General features: G+C 36.1%; 1 protein-coding gene across 1 annotated transcript in view; it reads left to right on the top strand.

The window, feature by feature from the left end:
* Nucleotides 1-20,688, top strand: part of LOC117661483 (histone-arginine methyltransferase CARM1-like) — a 54,188-nt gene that overhangs the window by 32,585 nt on the left and 915 nt on the right. Inside the window, exons 6-12 of the mRNA XM_034410323.3 lie at nt 2,343-2,520; nt 4,192-4,282; nt 13,526-13,607; nt 16,477-16,562; nt 17,439-17,528; nt 18,285-18,422; nt 20,204-20,293. Of these exons, the coding sequence (XP_034266214.2) occupies nt 2,343-2,520; nt 4,192-4,282; nt 13,526-13,607; nt 16,477-16,562; nt 17,439-17,528; nt 18,285-18,422; nt 20,204-20,293 (755 nt within the window). The remainder of the gene's footprint in view (nt 1-2,342; nt 2,521-4,191; nt 4,283-13,525; nt 13,608-16,476; nt 16,563-17,438; nt 17,529-18,284; nt 18,423-20,203; nt 20,294-20,688) is intronic.

Raw genomic sequence — 20,688 nt, 5'->3', positions numbered from 1 at the left:
TTAATGTGAAAAGAATTACAAAAGAAAATGGAGTCAGCTCAGAGTTTGGGGCATTACGAATTCGCAATAAGATTAAGACCTATAGAATTATGAACATGTGTCAGTATAAAAATTCTGACTTTGGAGAATAGCTGGAGTATTAAAAATTGTAAGTCTTGTGCATTCTTGATATTAGGCTACCTTTATTTTCTTAGGTAAAAGCTTATTTAATAACTTTTAATTTAATTTAATTTAATTTATCACATTTCTATGCCGCCCAACTCCCAAGGGACTCTGGGCAGCTTGATCCATTATAAGAAAAAAAAATCTGTCATACTTTATAAAAGCCTGGAACTAATCTAATGTCTTGCTTTCTAGTATTCTGCTCACTTTAACTATGAAGTTATTTTTTAAATAATGTTTTCAACCAATTAGACTATTTTAAGATTAGTTTCTTTCCATTTGGATTTGAACAGGTGCATGTGTGTCCCAATTCAAAGCAATCTTTTAATCTTTTCTTTAATGAATTTTATGGACATGCATGCTTTTAAATCATTCATTCCAATGTTCTTGTCTTCACTTGTAAAACCAGAAATGTGGTTAGAATTTAAGATAAGAAATTTAGTTCTAAATGATGTAGCCATAGCCCTGGTCTGAGAAGTGAAAAATAATGCTGAAAGATACGCATAATCGGAATATGTTAGGATTTATTCACACATTGCCATCTTAGAAATAGAAGGGCTTTCTCTATTTAAATGTCCTCCTAATGCCCACCACTGTTACTTGAATTCGGGAATTGTCCTGATGTCTTTTGGCAGCATGATCTTAAAAACCAGTCAGACTGCTGCTTAATGGACTGTGAGAAATCATCAGGATAGTACAATTTACTAGGGATATACAGAAAGCCAAACAACAGAAGCACCGGATACCTGCAAGTGCTACATGAAGCTCACAGTTTGCCAAACACCATCTTTTCCCTTTCTGTTCCAGAAATTAAAGCAGATATAGGTACAGTAATTTAATATTACTGCAAGGAGATACTTGAATAACCATTCACTGTATTAGTGAGATAACTGATTCATCTGTTCCACTCAACTTTTGGTCTGCTTTCATTCCTTTTAATTGCATTTTAATAATCACACCCTGTAACCCACCTTAATCCAAAATAGTAGTTTAGGCTTTGCCTCAAATTATAAAGAGCATTTTGCAATATATTGATAATGGCTGTATTTTGAAAAGATCTGGAAAACTGACACAGCAAAGAGGAATTGGGGAGCATCACAAGTCCGTGGTATTTACTGTTGCTAATATCTGTATGACAATATTGTACAGAATATCATTAAATCATCTTTAGAAATGATATAGTACTCTTTTTGCAGGGATGATTCATTTCATGCACGTTCATAAACACATTATCACAGCAACTTTGTATTACTTATTTGTTGGATTAATGTATAGCATTTCTGAGAAGCTAAGAGCTATGGTTGTGGAGGTTTGGATAAAATTAACTACTTTGACCCTTTAGAATTACAATTAATAAAATATGCAGATAATTTTATTCGGATCTATTCAATAAACTGTCTTTTCATTTTTAATCTTAACTCTGCCATATTCATGGACAAATCTTTCATTAACCTGTTGCAAGAAATGCTCTCAATATAAAAATTTGGCAAATATAATGGTTTCTTATTACAATACAGCTTCTGAGAACTACTTAGGAAAGAGTTCAAATATTTCCATAAATTTACACTGTAGCAACAGAAGGCAAGAACTCTTTGGATTAATACAGTAGCTTCGCTTTCTTCCAACTACTGTGATTAGGTAAAGGAAAGAAATTTAGGATTTATAACTGAATCATACTGGCCTTCTGCAGATTTACTAAAAAGATGGAACATGAAGATTAATAAACACAAATAAAAATAAAACTGCAGTGATTATATCTTTCATTCAGTGAAAACATTCCTAGGGAATTGGTATGTTGTATATGAGATTCTGGTGCCTTCTTCTGTGTTATTTATATTTTTTATTAATTGTTTTAATGGTTATTAAATATTTATTTTAATTGTTCATTTTATTGTACACCGCCCAGAGTCATGTCAATGATATGTGTAGCTACATAAATTTGATAATAAATATCTTAATTAATTTAACTTTGATTCCGATTTACTTAACAAACTGAGCGTACAGTATGGAATGCAAAAACATGATGTATTAGTTATATCGCTTTTTGGAAAAACAAATTCCATAAAAAAGATAAGCTGGGTAGAGTTCCATTAATCCATTGAATTGATATTTCATTAACTTATCTCTGAATCAACACAGCTAATACATATACTTATTTCTACTACTTCATTACTTTACAGATTTTAGTCCAGAGTAACAATGTGGCTGATAAGATCAGTGTTCTCTCAGGAAAAATTGAGGAAATCACCCTACCTGAAAGTGTAGATGTTATAGTTTCTGAGCCGATGGGTTACATGTTATTCAATGAAAGGATGCTGGAAAGTTACCTTCATTCCAAAAAATGGCTGAAGTCCAATGGTGAGTCTATATATTTGCAGATTCTGAGGGCCTGCATCTCACAGGCAGATTCATACGTTTATGAAATATAGCCACTAATAAGAGAGACTGCTTGTTTCCTTTCGGCACATGGTATTACATATTAATTGCTTTTCCCCCCCTCAAGTTATCTTGATGCAGCCAATAGATTAAATGATTCTGTCTTGCCCAGCAGGCTCATCCCCAATTTTAGGTCCAGATCCCAAGATACCTTGTTTACCAGACTAGGTTAAAATCTTAACACACAAGTCAACAAAGGAGATCTATCGATCTCTTTCTGCCTTGGTAGCACCAAAATATGGATCAATTGGAAGTAGAGGAAATTAAAAAAAAAAAAAACTTGTGTAATACAGCAAGCTTTATCAATAAAGCATCACTTTAGAGACTATGTGGAATTATTTATTTTATTTTTTATTTTATTTATTTATTTAGTGTAATTATGCATGATAAACAGAGGGGTTGAGTACAGTGTAGAAAATGGAGCTCTTTAGGATGGTTTCCTGCTTTTTGTCAAGCCTTTTTCTAACCAAGGAACCACAACTTTTAATCTACATTTTAAAGTGAATTTTTGGTTTGGCCTAATGGTTCCATTTAAATGTGTCCTTTCTGTGGTTCTTGTTCCTAAAATTTAAACCTTATTAGCAATGTGCTAATGATATTTTTTCCTCATTTGTAGAATAAAGAGGGACAATAAGGATGTATTTCTCTCTATATTATTTAATCCTAAGAGTTGCCTTTATATTATAATATTACTAAACTGAAACAACTTACTCTGAATAAAACTGAGTTCAGTAATTTACTTCAGAGAAAAGAGCTTTAGAATTTTAGTGTATAATCAATACCTTTTTGAAAGTAGAATTAACAATACTTTGCCCATCAAGCTACAAAAATGAATCAATTATCTTCCTAGCTAACAGCCATTAATTTAAAAGATGTATGTTTTCTTTTAAATGACCTAATCTCTCTTCTGTGTGCTAGTTCTCTATATTGTTAAGCTATTAAACAATTTACCTATTAAAATGCTTTCATCTGGTCATTCCCAAACGTTGAGTTAAGCTTTTATTTAAGTGAAGGATGACTAATAGGCAGTATAAATCTGTAATGTGGTCATAATTCAGTGGTATATTGCATTGAAATGGCATAAGGTTTGTAAAATGCTTTGTGGTCATTTGATATTCCTTAATATTCTATTTTTTTTATACTGACAATCTCTAACATTATCTACAATAAATTCCTGAAAAAGTAGTTTGCTGGTAGATTAGTAATAATTATTTATTATAAATTATATTTTGAATCTTCAGTTTAAGAAATATAATCCCATTTTTCTAATAGTGGTGGATGAACTGAAATACATGCTTGCTTTTAATTTAAGGATTTTATTTAAGTACCTAATTGTTAATATGTTAAAAATATGAATTGTTTATCAGTTTGGTGCAGTAAGTTAGCATTATCATCTTAAGTGTTTTCTTTTTGTCAATAGATTTACTAAAATGTGACCAAGAATTAAAGCAAACTTTAATATCTATTGCTAATTTACCAAAAAAATGTATCGGATGGATAGCAAATAATGCCTCTTGGATATTTCCACTAAATGTTTAAGGACTACATAGAAGATTTGAACTTTGCTACTGTATATTATTTTTTGTTCACCAGGAATGATGTTTCCAACATTTAGTGACATTCATTTGGCTCCTTTTTCCGATGAACAACTCTACATGGAACACTACTCCAGAGCCAATTTTTGGTAATAATTGTTTCACTTTTTTCACACAAAAAGGTGTTTTGCTTGGCAATTTAATAGGAATTTTCAAATGAAACAGCTTCTTGGAACCGTAAAGAAGTGGTGAATTATAGATGTCTAAAGTAACTGCAAAATACTTATTTTGTTGGTCTGCAATTGTAGCACTTAGAGTTGATTCTTAGGGCTATTGTTGCATTTATTTTTATATCCCTACACACTTGTTTTAGAGGCCGTGAGAAGTTACAGTCATATTATTTGTAACGTAATTACAATACCATGCAATGACTTAGTAATTTGATGCCTGGGTCACATTGCTACTCTCCATTTGATGCCTTCTTAGTTACAGGCAATAAATTCTTAGGAAAGCCGTGATTGTATGTTGTGAGAGTATCACTTGCAAACAAAGTGGTAATAATAACATAATATGGTGGTCAAAGCAAAGAATTAGAGGATAATAAGGAAAACATTTAGTGGCAGTGTTAAGTCAAGGTTAATATACTATTGATTGAGTCACAGTACAAAAATCAAACGAATAAAAAGTATGAGGGAAAATTAGAACAGGCCATGGTAATAATGCTACTGAAATAGTAATTTTGTGGGAGCCATAAATCAGGAACAAGTAAGATAATTTATACTCTAATCACATGCTTTGGAAATGAACTCTAATAGTGAAGTTGGATTTGAAGATTGAATCTTCTCATTACAGGACTTTAGCTAAGGTCATGTTAGAAGCTGAATGAATGTTGACCCTTCAGTGCCTTTTCCAAAAAAACTACTGTATTTTTTGGACTATAAGACACACTTGTTGTTTCCCAAAAGGGGGTAAAATGTCTGTGCGTCTTATAGACTGACTATTGCTGAAGCCCTGCCCACCCACCAGCCATTTTTTGACCTTCGCACGCCCTGTTTTCGGGCCTTTTTTTGGCCTTTTCCAGGCCTTTTTTGGCCCATTTTTTGGCCTTTTTTCAGCCTGTTTTTGAGCCATTTTGGGAGCTTTTTCTGCCTGTTTTTGAGGCTTTTTTTGGCCCATTTTTTTGGGCCGAAAAAAGCCCCAGAAACAGGCTGGAAAAGGGCTAAAAAAGGCCTGAAAAAAGGGAGGCCAAGAACTTTTTTTTTTGTTTTCCTCTTCTAAATTTAGATGCGTCTTATAGTCAGGTGCGTTTTATAGTCTGAAAAATACAGTACTTTGCTGCTTGACGATGAAGAATTTCCCTTAAAGTAGGAAATGATATATGATATCATTATGATGATATCAAAGGATGATGAACATAGCAAAATCTAAGAATGGAAACAGACAATAGGAGAGAGAGCACCTGTGTCCTCTAATTACTTCACTTCTGAGAGCATATCACATTTAAGTTGAATTCAATGTGTCTTAAGGTTTCATCCCCTGGAACAAGTTCTCATCGCTCCATCTTGTTACAAAGTGAGGAATACAGGTAGTCATCGACTTACAACAGTTCATTTAGTGACCATTCAAAGTTACAATGCCACTGAAAAAAGTGACTTATGACCATTTTTCACACTTATGACCATTGCAGCATCCCCATGATGTATGATTTACATTTGGATGCTTGACAACTGGTTCATATTTATGACAGTTGCATTGTCCCAGGGTTACGTGATTTTATGAACTTCTGGCAAGAAAAATCAATGGGGAAGCCAGATTCAGTTAACAATTGTGTGATTAACTTAACAACTGCAGTGATCACTTAACAAATGTGGCAAGAAAAGTTGTAAAATGAGACAAAACTCACTTAACAAATTTCTCATTAGCAACATAACTTCTGGGCTCAATTGTGGTCGTAAGTCGAGGACTACCTGTACTTTAACTGGAGTTCTCTATTACTTGCGTCATCCGGTTCTATGTTTCGGCTAAGCTAATTTAGTATGATTCCCTTTGGAGACACCACAATAAAGAAATGAATTTGTTTGGATTACATTGAGGATGTGGTGCCTTGAGGATGATGCGGCTGCAATTGGTAGCTATCACTCCAAGTTTGGGAAATCACCAATAAAAGCATATGGCATGAAAATGAAAGGGGGGCACCGCTTGAATGTAACAATCTGCAAAGCAGGGGTAAAATGTAAAATTTGTTACTACCGGTTCTGTGGGTGTGGCTTGGTGGGGGGGGCGGTAATGTGACTGGGTGGGCGTGGCCAACTTTTTTTAAAAAAACTTTTCAAAGCATTTTTTCTAATGCTTTGAAAAGCCTCTGCCGATCAGGCAACTCAGCTGGGATCGTCAGAGAGGCTTTTTAAAAAATATCTTTCTGACGATCCAGCTGAGTTGCCTGATTGGCAGAGAGGTATTTTTTAAAAACTCAGCTGGGATTGTCAGAGACTTTTCAAAGCATTTTTTTTACCACCTCTTTGGCCAAGAGGTTGCAGAAAAAAATGCTTTGAAAAGCCTCTGATGATCCCAGCTGAGCTGCGCGATGATCAGGGCTTTTTTTTTTTACTTTTAAAAGCATTTTTTCCTTGGAAGAGGTTGTAGAAAAAATGCTTTGAAAAGTTAAAAAAAAAGCCTCTGATGATCATGCGACTCAGCTGGGCATGGGGGGGGCGCAGGGATTTTTGCTATCGGTTCTCCGAACCACCCGCTGCCATCGCTACCGGATCGGGTGATCTGGTCCGAACCGGGAGCATTTCACCCCTGGTGCAGAGAATAAGGAAATTGTTCTGTTTTGAACCTGAAATAAATGTGGCATTTATTGCAAGAAAACAAAATGCTCAGAGAACACCAAGAACCCCACATTTCAACCCTGAGCTACAAACATTCTCCTTTATTGATTCCACTGGTTTCTTAAACCATTTGGGGGTCAGCCACTGTTTGGCAGGACTGAGACCTGGACTACTATAACTCTTGAGTTTTTCTTTGCTTTAAGCTAGATCAAAGATATTGTGAGATAAGAAACTATATAACGTGTTTAAATAAATAAAAAAATAGCAAAAAATTACACAGATTTTGTTAAGAGACAAAGGGTTTTAATGCATTAGGATTATTAGGAGGAAGAAGATGTATTAGATAATTGGTGATCTTTTCACATATTATTGGATTAGCATAATCCCCATTTTCCCCTACCTTTGCATCTGCCCCCTCCCTTTATTCTAATTTAAATCCTGTATCAGTTTAACCAGAGGTCCCCAGCCTGTGGGCTGTGAGGCAACTGGGCAGTGGAAAAGGCCAGCGAGTGTATATGCACATGCGCATCCTCACTTGCGTGAGCAGCAAATATGCATGCGCACACTCCATTTGTGTGAGTGGTAGGTATCCATGTATGCTGCTCGCGCATATGGAGCAGCGCACGCTCATTTGCCAGCCGCTTGCACGAACCATCCCCTCCCCCTCACTGGTCTGTAAAGCATTGGGAACTCTGGTTTAACCCATTGTTTTTCAGTCTTGGCAAATTTGAAAGTTATAGAGTTGGACTCATCGAATTCGTCCACTAGTGTGGCCAGAGTTGAAGTCCACATATCTTAAAGTTGTCAAGTTTGAAAGACAGGGGGTTAATCGCATGTGATGAATTGAGGTGTAATTAACAAAAGCTTATGCCTTTTAATAACACTCGTTAGTTGCTAGGTGCTACCAGACCCTTTTATATTTCATAGGGTATCTAGCTTGGGCTAAATACAGAATATTGGAAACCGTCAGAGGAATTTTCCACCTTCAATTATAGTTAATTAAGATGGAGTACTTCTGATTTAAAGTGGTTTCTCCTCAGATTTCTGTCCACCTGGTTAAGTAGCTGTTTATTAGATAAGCTGTTCACCCACTTGTCTGCTTGATTACTTATGTCTGTTTTCTCTCCCATTTCTTTCTGTCAACTTCTTTCCCATTTTAATTATATAAGTTGCTTTTGCAAATAACATTCTTTTTTTCTGGAGACAATAACCTACATGCTTCAGCATTTGAGGAAAACATTTATCAACGGGTATTTGTAGCTCCTATAATCTAGAAAGATTTATTTTATTCAGAACTCAACTTTACTGAGAATAACTCATTCATTTCATACAGTTTTGCACGTTTCAGAATATTGTGATACGGTTTACAGTTTACATCTGCAAGCAAACAACCAAGCTCAGAGAGCACCAAGAATGCCATGTATTACAGATCGCCACAAGAGAATGCAGAGCATGACACCTGGAAAGAATGTGTCATAAGTTATAAAATCCAGAACCCTGTAAGTTTTACAAGTGTACCAGTTTAATATAATGGAGAAGGTGCTGATCTAGAAACCAGGAGGCTGTGAGCACTAGGCCTTCATTAGTCATGAAAGCCACCTGGGTGACTAACTCATTAAGTCATTGATCAGTGCTGTTGACCTAGAATGGCTTTGCCCAAAATGCCAGTAACTAATCTTGAGACCCTCTGCCCTCATAACCTATGCCCTTTTATGAGATATTGTTCAAAGAGGGTTACAAAGAAAACCAATTGTTTATAGTTGAGATGACCCTCTATACTTCATAAAAGCAGTTCTGGAATGTAAGAACTCCTTAGGCAGTATCTGCAGTTACCATGTGGGCCATCTGAACGTAGTACGCTTAGGACCATGTACTTGAAGAACAGCAGCCAACTGAGTCCACATAGCTGATCATTATGAAATGTTATCATGGATTCCAGCTGAGGGAAAGGAGTATGGCATTTTCTATATTCCCCTACCATGTTCTTCTTGCCATTTACAAGGTCAAGATAGGCTGTATCAATGCATTGGCCTGCTCTGGAATATAGACCTTTCTTTTGTGTTTCTTGCTTTCCTTCATTGAAAAGCAAATATTCACCTCTCCACTACCACTACTGTGACATCACAAATTTCCATGTGATTGTGTATTATTGCTATGTGACTAGACTTGCAGCGTGGATGCTGCCTGAGTTTTAAGATGACATAGTCCTTTTACAATACAACAAAATGAACACAAGATTTTTTTTCTCTGTTCTGCTTTTTCTTACTGTTGCAATGGAAATGAATGGCTGCATACAAAGCCAATCATATACAATTACACACAATATTTATAGAAAGAGAAGTACTGAAACACCTGCAAGATAATTTATTCCAAACTGGGAATCTCAACAAGACTTTCTAAATTCTCCTTAATTATTCGGTGTTCTTTTTATTAATACACAGACAGATGTCTGCAGTGCATTTTAAGATGGATTTTGTTAGGCACTTGTTTACTTTAGAAGTCATTTAACAGCTCATTAAAAAGATGTAATTAAGGACCCCATGATAATTCACGATGTGTAGAGAAAATTATTTATAGCATCTTCTCTTTGCACTTCCTTTTAAGTTGTCTCTCTCCTACTGCTTCCACAAATGTACTTATAATAATTATGCACTTTCATTTGCAAACATAAATTTAAATTTATCACAGATGTACACAGATAAGTGTATGCAGTTTAATTTATTTGTGTATGTACACACAGACACACATGCCCATTCATTACATTGTACTTACAATGTATAAGATGTAGCCTTCAGACATAGGCTCTTACAAATATAATTAAATAGTTAAATATAAATGTAAAAAACTAAACTAAAAATAGCAAAATAATAAAATAGGTAAGAGTCCCATGGCTACACTCTATGCAGGAAAATAAAAATGGTAATTATCTGGATTTGCCAAGCAGAAATCCTTTTACAGAGTATTTTACAGTTTGAGATACATAGGCTTGGTGACAAAATTGAAAATTAAGAACGGGATTATGGAATGGAGATATGTACTTGGGGAAAGTATATAGGCACTTCCCTCTTACCATCTTGATGGTGCAGTTCAGATCTAGGACAGACATGGTCACAACCCTAACCAATTGTATGACACCACCACTGCAGCCTGCAATTACAATAGGCCTATATGCCACAGCCTTTTTTTTTTTTTACCTTGAAGGGAGAAGTGCTATTTCAGCAAACGCGGCTTCAAAAATTTCTGTGTATTACAACATTGCCTTGTATTTCCAGTAACCATCTGTTCTCACTATGCTCAGTTATTAGTCAGATGTCTGAAAAATGAATTGGCTGTCAATTCTTGGATTTCTATATAGTACTTGGAAATAGAGGGAGATGACCATACTCATAGTATCATTATGCCTAATTAGATCTGCAAACAGCCTGAATTAATCTTGGGTACATTTTAAAATGTTTGGGAAGGATAAAGAGATGGAAGGCTGATCATCTAGAACAGAGCTGTCAAACTCACGGCCCACAGGCCAGATGCGTCACACGCTGGCCACGTCCACGCCTGGCTTAGTGAAGGGGAAAAAAGTCCTGATACATCATGAGTCACCGCCGTGACGATGCGACTTTGACACCCCTGATTTAGAATATCTCTTGGAATATCTGAGGATTAGTAGGGAGCAATATATCTTCCACTGTATTTTTGCAATGGTAGCCATTCTTTACTCTGTACAAGTTGTATTGTACACACAATGAAACATTTATTTTACAAATATTTGGCTCATCTAGAAAGCTAAACAAGGCTTGTCTCTGATTAACACTTACATCAGGGGTGAGTTGTATTTACGTTTACTACCGGTTCGCATCAGGAGCGCGTGTGCGTGCTTGCTTTGCTTGCGCGCATGTGCACGCTTCTGCACATGCGCAGATCACCTATGATGACGTCCAGGTTGGTGGGTGGAACCTCCCATTGGTTTTACTACCAGTTCTTGTGAACCGGTCCGAACTGGGGGCAACCCACTACTATCTTACATGTGAGATCACATGGGAAAACCAGGATTTTAGGATGGATTGGGAATTGGAATTGGATTGGAAGAAAGCAATGTCAAACTCTTCCCATACTTTTGCAAGAAAGTGGTACTAACACATCTATCACCCCAAATTCAAGATTTTAACTTTCTCTATTAGAATCCCACTAAGGTCTCTGGCTGAAATATATAAATATAAAAGCTTAACTTTAATATTATCATCTGATCCTTCAAAATTGGCTCAAAATATTCTTTTGGAATGTTTTAATCACTTTATTTATAGTATGAATAGAAAAAAACCAATAAATATAGAACTATATAGTTCTCTTGTAACAGTAAATATGTTTACTGTTTTTTAAGATAGAAACATAAACTAGTTCTATAGGCTGTTTTGTTTTCATGCCTAGATGTAATTTTTGTGTTGGAGAGAACTTGCACATTTTATGTGCTGTGCTTACTATGTTATCTGACTTCAGTTTGATTGAGTTAATGCATTGTTAAAGTATCTCTGAAAGCAATATGGTTACTCTGACTCTGCAATACTAAATTGATCTTTATTTTTATCTTAAATGTGGTTTCCTTTAGAACTAAGTCCACTTAAATTACTTTCCATTTAACTGTGCAATGCTAAGCTGTGGTTCAAAATTATTTGTCTAGCAGTAATTCTTGTTGTGTTGAGAAGTGTGCTTTTAGCAGACATTCCTTGGAGTTTCATTTGTTTGAATGAATGTGTACTTCTTTCTCTCGTAGTAACATGTCATTTTCCAATGAAAATGGTTTTCTCCTTGTTGTTATTTTCTAAAATTGTTGAGTATATGATGTTGACTTGATGAAGTTTTGGAACTTCTGAATATTGGATTTTGCTGCACTCAACCCTGGAAACCACTTCTACATGAACATTAGTACTTGTAGCAGTGCTTTATGTGGTAATAAAGTTTGGCATGTGAGAATGACGTACCTATGTTGATATGAAGTATCATCCAAGATCAATAAAATCCTAATTGATATGATGTATCAATAAAGATACTGAACTCGGTGAAGCAAAAATTTGAAAAAGAAGAGGTAGGTCCTCAAATTGACAACATAAATATGCTGAGACATGGTTGAAGAAGTTTTTAATTCACCCTTGCCTAACTTGGTTATCCTCCAGATGTGTTTGTCCATTATTCTCATCATCTCCTGCAGGCAAGCAACTTGCAAAAGGCTGTTCGAATTAATATGCCATTATCACATTGCAATATTCTCCCCTTACACCACCTGGATCCAGGTTCTTTTGAATTCTGGCTAAATAACGGCACAGCTGTTGAGATTCATATATTTCTTACTTATTAAATGTACCAGTTGTCAAAAAGGATCTCTGTCCTAGCTTTTGTAGTTTTATCTTTATTTAAGGTACTCCTCAAAACCATGGCTCTGGATATCCATTTAATCTCCATTTTTGTTCTGAAAAGAGTGCCCAAATGGAAAGTCAAGAGCATAGCTATAAATAAAAACTTTTCCTTGCTCTTGCTCATCATATACCTTGTCTATAAATTGAATTAAGAGGCATATTCATTCTTTTGTTAACTAAATTAAGTCCTGAGGTAGTAGAATGTTGTATTACAGATATCTAATTAGAGATAAATGTGCTGCTATTTAATTATCCAATATAGAGTTCTAGTTGGGAAAATAACTCATTTGCAAAATGCTATCACCCTTCTAATGGATAGCAAAGATCAGGATGGCATGAGTCACAAATCTATAATTATTTCTTTTGCCCTTAGACCAGGATTAAGAATCCTGTGAAGCAATTCTTTGTGCGAGCCCAAATGTTCAAAAATTGAACATTTCCATTATGTCCAGGCGCTTGCTGTCTTTGATTGATAAAGTCTGCTATAATCTTTTTTGGCCATTCCGTTTCATCTTCATTCATATATATGGTCCTAATATAGGAGCATTTTGATTTGGTTCAAGCCTGGACTTTTCTCTTGCCTAGTTGTAGTTCTTCCTCAATTGGTGCTTAAAATCCACTCCAAGGGCCAAAGTATCCTTGCTAAGTTATTTTTCTGCTTTCTTACTTGGAGACCTTCCATCTGTTTTGCCTTTAAAAATATTATTTTCCTCTGGAAAAAAAACCACCTGTGAAATCCATATCCAGATTCCATGCATGATGTGGCTGAAAAAGCCAGCTTCTGCCTATCGGCCCAAGGTTTGAGAAGAGTTGTAGCACATAAGTACCAAAATTAATGTTGTAGCTGAATGGTGATCATTAATTCTTTAAAAATTTAACCAAATTGCTTAAGGCTATGGACTTTTTTTTTTTACAGAGTTAATTACTCCATTAAGCAGTTAGCAATAAACAAATACACTGAGTCAGAATTTTTACAATTAAAAAATGCTTTAGGCAGTCTTCATGTTTTGAGTGTGTGCTTGTGTGTGCTTGTGTGTGTGTGTGTGTGCTTGTTTTTTAATAATATGCATGGATCTGATGTCGTTATATGAGAACCGTAAGACTTCTTTCTCTGAATTTAATTTAAAAAGCAAAACAAATATATTCTTCCTTCCAGGTATCAGCAGTGTTTTTATGGGGTAAATCTGTCCAGTCTCCGTAATGCAGCTGTAGATGAGTACTTCAGACAGCCCATTGTAGTAAGTTCACTGCTATTTTTTTTTTAATGCTTTGTCTTTCTTTTGCATTATATTCCAAAGGCAGCCATTTTTCTCCATCTGGGAGCTTTTGAGATTTCCTAGAACATGTCCTTCAAAAAGGCTCAGTTTTTCAAAGTTCTCACTGATTGATTGTCCTCATTTTAGCAAAGGCTCTTCTCAAGCCACATTTTGCTCTTTTACAACTTATTAAAATTAGCCTATCCTGTCTGAGGCCTTCATTACAATTAAAATCAACCTCTACCTTCTGTCCTTAACTGTTCATCGTTTTTTCTTTTTTTTGTATAGAAGTAGTCCTCAGTTAACAAACACGGTCAACAACCATTTGAAATCACAAGGATGCTAAACAGGTGGTACACATAGCCCTGACTTACAACAATTCATTTAGTGACCATTCAAAGTTACAGCGGCACTACAAAAATGACCATTTTTCACATTTATGACCATTGCAGCATCCTCATGGTCACATGATTTACATTCAGACTCTTGATAACAGGTTCATATTTATGATGGTTGCAGTATCCAGGAGTCATGTGATCCCCTTTTTGCAACCTTCTGACAAGCAAAGTCAACGGGGAAGCCAGATTCACTTAACAACCGTGTTACTAACTTAAGAACTGCAGTGATTCATTTAGCAACCACGGCAAGAAAAATCGTAAAACGGGGCGAAACTCAATTAACAAACTTCTCATTCAGCAACATAAATTTGGAGCTCAGTTGTGGTCATAAGTCGAGGACTACCTGGACTTACGATCGGTCCTCCAAGTCAAAGTTCTGGCCATCCCGGGGCCCAGATGGTCATGGGTGATTTGCACTCACCACAGTTGCAAGATCCTGTTTCATGTGATCACCACTTGCGATCCTTCCTGCCAGCTTCCCACAAGCAAAGTCAATGTGGAAACTGGCAGGGAAGTTTGTAAATTGCTTTGGTAAGTCGCTCATATCCCTGCATTTCCTGAAGAGCCTGGCTATGGATTACGAGAGTTTAAGGGTCTCATATATCATAATGCATGTGCATGCCTGCATCCCCCCCCAACCTGGCCATTCCCCACCCAACCCTTATGCACCTTCTCTGACCTGACTTACCTGCCTGCTGGCCTCCTTGCAAGCCAACTAGGATTTAAGACTTCCTTCCAGCCTTTGACTTTGCCTATTGGAAGCTTGCAGGAAATTGAAGGGAGATCCTTGCTTAATGACTCACAATCCTCGCTTAAAGATGGCAAAGTGTTCCAGGATTAACTCCTAAGTGATGGAGTCACATGATGTCCTGTTTTGCAACCGTGTTGCTTAACAATGGAAATCCTGGCCCCAATTACCATTGTAACCCAAGGACTGTCTGTATTTCCAATCCAAAATATCCGAAATAAGAAAAGAAACGGTATCCCACGAATAGTTGCTTAGTTCACGTCATTGCTATTTTTCTAGTTGAAATCAGTGTATTCCAAACAGATTTTCCAGTTGCAACAAGAGAAAAATTATTTTCTCTCTCTCTCCCTTAGTGAAATAATTTATGGTGATATTGTATTCAGAGAAAATAAAGGAAAATGTTTACTTAGCATCCATTTCTGGGCGTATAAATATTTCTTGAAGTAGAGCACGGCCAATTCTTTTTTAAAATGCACAGAAATGGCATCAGAAGTACTCATTTTTTAAATTGATTCACTTACTTATGCTACACTGATGAATATATATATATATATAAAGCAGCACTAAAGGATCAATATGTAACATGCATTTTTTTAATAAAAAAGAGAAAAAGAGTCTGGAAATTACATTATAAACAAAAGAACTCCAAAACCTTTAACTGTATTGCTAAATCTCCTTTGCCTCTTTGTTAATTTTTTTTTTTTTTTTTGGTCACAGGCCCAGACAGTAGTGGGAGTATATGTGTTATTTGATTGCTTGAAAATATTCATCAGTGACAAATATTTCTAATTTTTAAAAAGCTGTACTGTATGATAATCTGATCCAAAGCAATGAAAAATCTATAATTTATTGTTGAAATGAATTCAGAGGATTTTATTTGAACAGGAAGAGTTTATTTAGAACATGTTTATGAAAATGATTTTTAAGTGAAAGGCATGAGAGATTAATTTATGAAAACGTATGTTCATTATATTTTTTCCAAAAATGGGGCTGGGGGGGTGGGGCTGGGGAATCAAGTGGAATTATGTAAGACTGTCTGGAGCTCTGGAGCTAATATTTGTTTCTCTACAATGTGCCAATTTCTATTATGTAATAATAAAACGTTTTTGCCTCTTTTATACCTGAAGATTACTTTGACTGGTCCCCAAGTTTTATGTGCTTGATAATTACCTCTATGGGTTATTACCTGGATGAGCAATTTATAGGAAATATCAGAGCTGTAGGCTAGACTGGATTGTAAAAAAAATAATCTTAGAAATTGGCAGTTATAAATCACTTTCATGCTACTAAGAAAACAAAATGAACTTGCCAAAGAAGAAAACAGGAACTTAGCTTGACTTGAAGGAGACTTAACATTTATTTTGGCTTGAGTTGGTGTTGGTGTTGGGTTGGTGATATATACAAGGAAGGAATTCTTAAGCTTCCCGCCAGTTTGTTTCTTACACATGTGCACACCCCCTAAAATGTTGCCTAGTCCCATTAGAGAATGTAAAAATCTCACTTGAAAATGCAAATATCTCATAAAACCTTGAGATTCTATCTTAAAATCTTATGAAAAATCATGTGAAAACATTGAAGTGATTTCACAAGATTTCAACAAATTTATTTTGTTGAATTGTGATTTCATATGGAAGTTGTCAGACCTAGTTGTCAACCCTACTCTAGATCATCATATGTGTTCTTTCTTTTCCATTTTTATTTGCAGGACACATTTGACATTAGAATTTTGATGGCCCGGACTGTGAAATATACTGTCAGTTTTCTAGAAGCAGAAGAGGAAGATTTGCATAGGTGAGAGTCTATCATCCCATTTCACAGTGTTCCATTTTAAACTACTATTTGTTGGTATAGTTTTCACTTTATTAGCAAGCTAGTCACTGTAGGGATACACTCAAAATATGTAGTTCTTTCTTATCCTAGAGTAATGTGCTTTAGAAAGCCAGCCTGGTTAAGGCATCAGACTAGAAACCAGGAGACCCTAAGTTCCAATCCTGCCTTAGAAACAAAGCCAGCTGGGTGACCTTAGGCCAGTCACTTTCTCTAAGCCTTAAGAAGGAGGCAATGGCAAACCACTGCTGAAAACCTTGCCAAGAAAACTGCAGGGTCTAGTCCAAGCCGTCTTCAAGAATTTGACACAATTGAATGGAAGAAAAAAAAGTGCTCTACTAAAATAAGCATAGTATTATGGTTATTTAGAGTGGAAAGTAATTTAGTAGAAAGTGACCCAACCCATGTGCATTAGCATTTTATTGTATACCATCCAAATTTAGGCAGCTCTTAGATAATTGGATAAGAAAAGTTGTTATAGCCACTCCATGCATTCTGATGTTACTTCTAAAATGTGTTCTTGAAACACAGAATTTGGTCTTGTAATGAGAGTACAAATGAACCTAGGGATTTTTTTTGTCTGTGAGTTTTGATGGCCTCAATTGCCTTTGGGCTTCAGTTATTTTTTTAAAGGACTGCATGGTGCTAAATTTAGTAAATATGCTCAGTAAATATTTAATCCAGAAAAGCTAATATTTTTGATACAATTCCTTGGATGAAAATCCATTTAATTTGATTTCTAGTGAAATGTTTTAAGGATGCCGATCTTCATGACACTTTCATATTTTTAATTGCGGTTTTCTAATTAAGTTGTTAATCTTTTCTTATTTCCTTCTGCAGAGTGGAAATCCCTTTTGTATTTCAAATGATGCAATCTGGATTAATTCACGGCTTGGCATTTTGGTTTGATGTGGCATTTGTTGGCTCACTGTATGTATTTTTTCCTTCTTTCCAACATTGATTGAGTTGGCCACATCAAAAACAAATATTAATTGAGGCTGCTTTAGAGAATGCGGTGAATCAAAAACAAATCACATCCTGAGTGGATTTAGGATGTCATCCAGAAATTAGCACTTTACAAGACAGATGGGAGGAAAGGAAAGAATCCAAAATCCATGGCAATAAAATAGACTAGGAATCTTGCTTCATCTTCAGGATTGACCAACATTATAGCCGCATATGCTTTTGTAAGCAAAAACTCCCATCATCAGAAGCTTATATCCCAATGAAACTGGTTAGCCTTAAATGTGTTACCAGACTATTTTGTCATTTTAGATCAGGAGTCCCCAACCCCGGACGATGGATCAGCATCGGTCGGTGGTATGCCAGCAACTGGGCCGCACAAATAAGTGTAGCCCCATCCGCTGGATGTAGGCAGCATGCAAAACCACGCCCCCTCTGGTCTGCGGAAAAACCTTTCTCCATGGAACCAGTCCCCGGTGCCCAAAAAGTTGGGGGCCGCTGTTTTAGAGTATATTTTTAGAGCAAATATTTAGAGCATAAATCTTCTGCTGAAAGAAGCACTTTGTCTGTGAACGATAACTCTTTCTATTAAGGGGAAGTTCCATTTGTTCTCAAAATAATAACATAGGAACTGTGATATTATTATTATTATTTTGAACATACAGAAAATTGTTTTACAGCAACCTTAATTTCCATTTCTTCCCATTGATTTCTCATTTTAAGGGTAACAGTTTGGCTTTCCACTGCTCCAACAGAGCCTCTGACCCATTGGTATCAAGTACGCTGCCTTTTTCAAACTCCTCTCTTTGCCAAAGAAGGGGAGACCCTTTCAGGGGAAGTCTTATTTGTAGCAAATAAACGGTAAGTAGATTTCTTTCATGGTTGTAGGAAAGGTTAATTCTGTCCAGCTGTCTTACGTAATGTCTAGTCACTAGTGGAATAATTATTTTTAGTGGAATAACGTTAGTTGTTTTCTGTTACTTTTAACACTGGTGGAGTCAATAGAGGTGTATTTTGGGCAATCTGATGTAGCAGCAGATGTGTTTATCTGGAAAAAAAATGCTAGTAGGACCTGCAAAAAAATAATAGATATAAATAAGAACTAGCACGTGCATATTAATTCAGTAGACTAGAAGTTAGTCATTTTGGATGCCCAGAATCTCCAGCTTTTGAGGGCTAGTGAGCACATAGGAAGACACCTATGAGTGTTCTTGCCTAATGGTTGCCTGAAGAGCTTCCCCTTTCACAAAATGGCTTCCACGAAAGACATAACCACTTCCAAAGAACCAGTGTTATTGTAAGTTTTTTATTTTTTCCTCCTGAAAGATTAGTTTTTCAATTGAATTGTATAGTTTATATGTTATATTAAAAGTGGAAAAATTCTGAAGTGATTTATCTTGGTCTGATTTTTTTTTATATCTCAAAGACTTGGCTTTTTAACAGGGGTGTGTAGACTTTCTGTATCCGCTGTAGTATTCTGTTTTTCTGTCATAATTTTGAGGATGGGTCATAAGTCACTTTTTTCGAAGCTGCCATAACTTCAACTGTCGTTAAATAAACGGTTGTAACTCAAGGACTACTTCTACCAAAGGGACTTATTTGTAATACCGTGTTTCCCCAAAAAGAAGACCCTGTCTTATATTTTTTTGAACCCTGAAATAAGCACTTTACTGCCATGCGTTCAAAAGTCCGATTGGGCTTATTATCAGGGAATGACTTATTTTGGGGGAAACAGGATAGTTCAATTTTATCTTAATATTATTTACAACATTACTGGTAATGTTATGCACTAATGATGCGTGAGCTCATTCTTCAAAAATTTGCTTCTGAATACATATCAAATATATGTATTATGGAGACAAATACATTACCAATGAAAGAGACTATTTGTAGCTCAGGGTTGAAATGAGGGGTCCTTGGTGCTCTCTGAGCTGGCTTGTTTTCTTGCAGATGTTTCATTACCCAAAGTAGGTAATATCATCAGTGCTAGTAAGGAGTGGGGTTTGATCTCACTGATGATGTTACTCAAATTACCTAGGTTGGTAATGAAATGTCTACAAGAAAACCAAGCAAGCTCAGAGAGCACCAAGGACCCCACACAGCTACATTAATTCCTAAATTCAATCTCTTTCTTTTTGCAGTGACATAAACCCATGACATAACCCAAATGTTTCTTTGTATCTCCAATGGAAAGCCCTCACTCCCAAATTCAGTACTGCTAATACATGAGCCATGGTGGCGCAGTGGTTAGAGTGCAGTATTGCAGGCTACTTCTGCTGACTGCCGGTTGCCTGCAATTTGACAGTTCAAATCTCACCAGGCTCAAGGTTGACTCAGCCTTCCATCCTTCTGAGGTCGATAAAATGAGGACCCAGATTGTTGGGGGCAATATGCTGACTCTGTAAAACTGCTTAGAGAGGGCTGTGAAGCACTGTGAAGCGGTATATAAGTCTTAAGTGCTAAGTGCTATTGCTATTTTTACAAGAAAAAGTTGTGCAGAATGTGTACAAAACAGCACAAAACAGTAATTTAATTCCAGGGTCAAATGATAAAAAAAAAAGAGTATCAACCCACTTATTGTTCAATAAAGATTACATAACCAATTGCTTACATTAAAACTGTATTTCCTATTTATGATGCAGGCAGAGTTATGACATCCAGATTGTTGCCATCGTGGATGAGACAGGCTTTAAATCAGGCAATGTGCTTGATTTAAAGAATCCATTCTTTAGGTAAGAAGTGCCTTGAGGTTTGATTCATAGTAATTGCTATGAATTATAAAATGATTTCTATTTAAGAATTTATAAGTAAACCTCTAATGCTGCCTCTTCTCAGGAAGAAGAAACATTGCTTGTTAGTATTGAACCCAGAGCATAAACTTTTGCCATCTATAAGTGACTAGAGCAGGAAACCCCCCCCCCAATCCCCATTTCTCCAATTTTGTTTCACCCACTCAGTTTGATGCAATGTTGGTTACCACTTAATCCAGTGGTGAAATCTAAAATTTGTTACTACCAGTTCTGTGGGCGTGGCTTGGGGGGGTTAATGTGACTGGGTGGGCGTGGCCATTTAAAAAAAACTTTTAAAACCATTTTTTCTACAACCTCTTCGGCGAAGAGGTTGTAAA

This window comes from Pantherophis guttatus, chromosome 2, assembly GCF_059756535.1.
Source record: "Pantherophis guttatus breed Tessera chromosome 2, ASM5975653v1, whole genome shotgun sequence".
Taxonomy (NCBI): domain Eukaryota; kingdom Metazoa; phylum Chordata; class Lepidosauria; order Squamata; family Colubridae; genus Pantherophis; species Pantherophis guttatus.
This window is presented reverse-complemented; position numbering and strand designations above follow the sequence as displayed.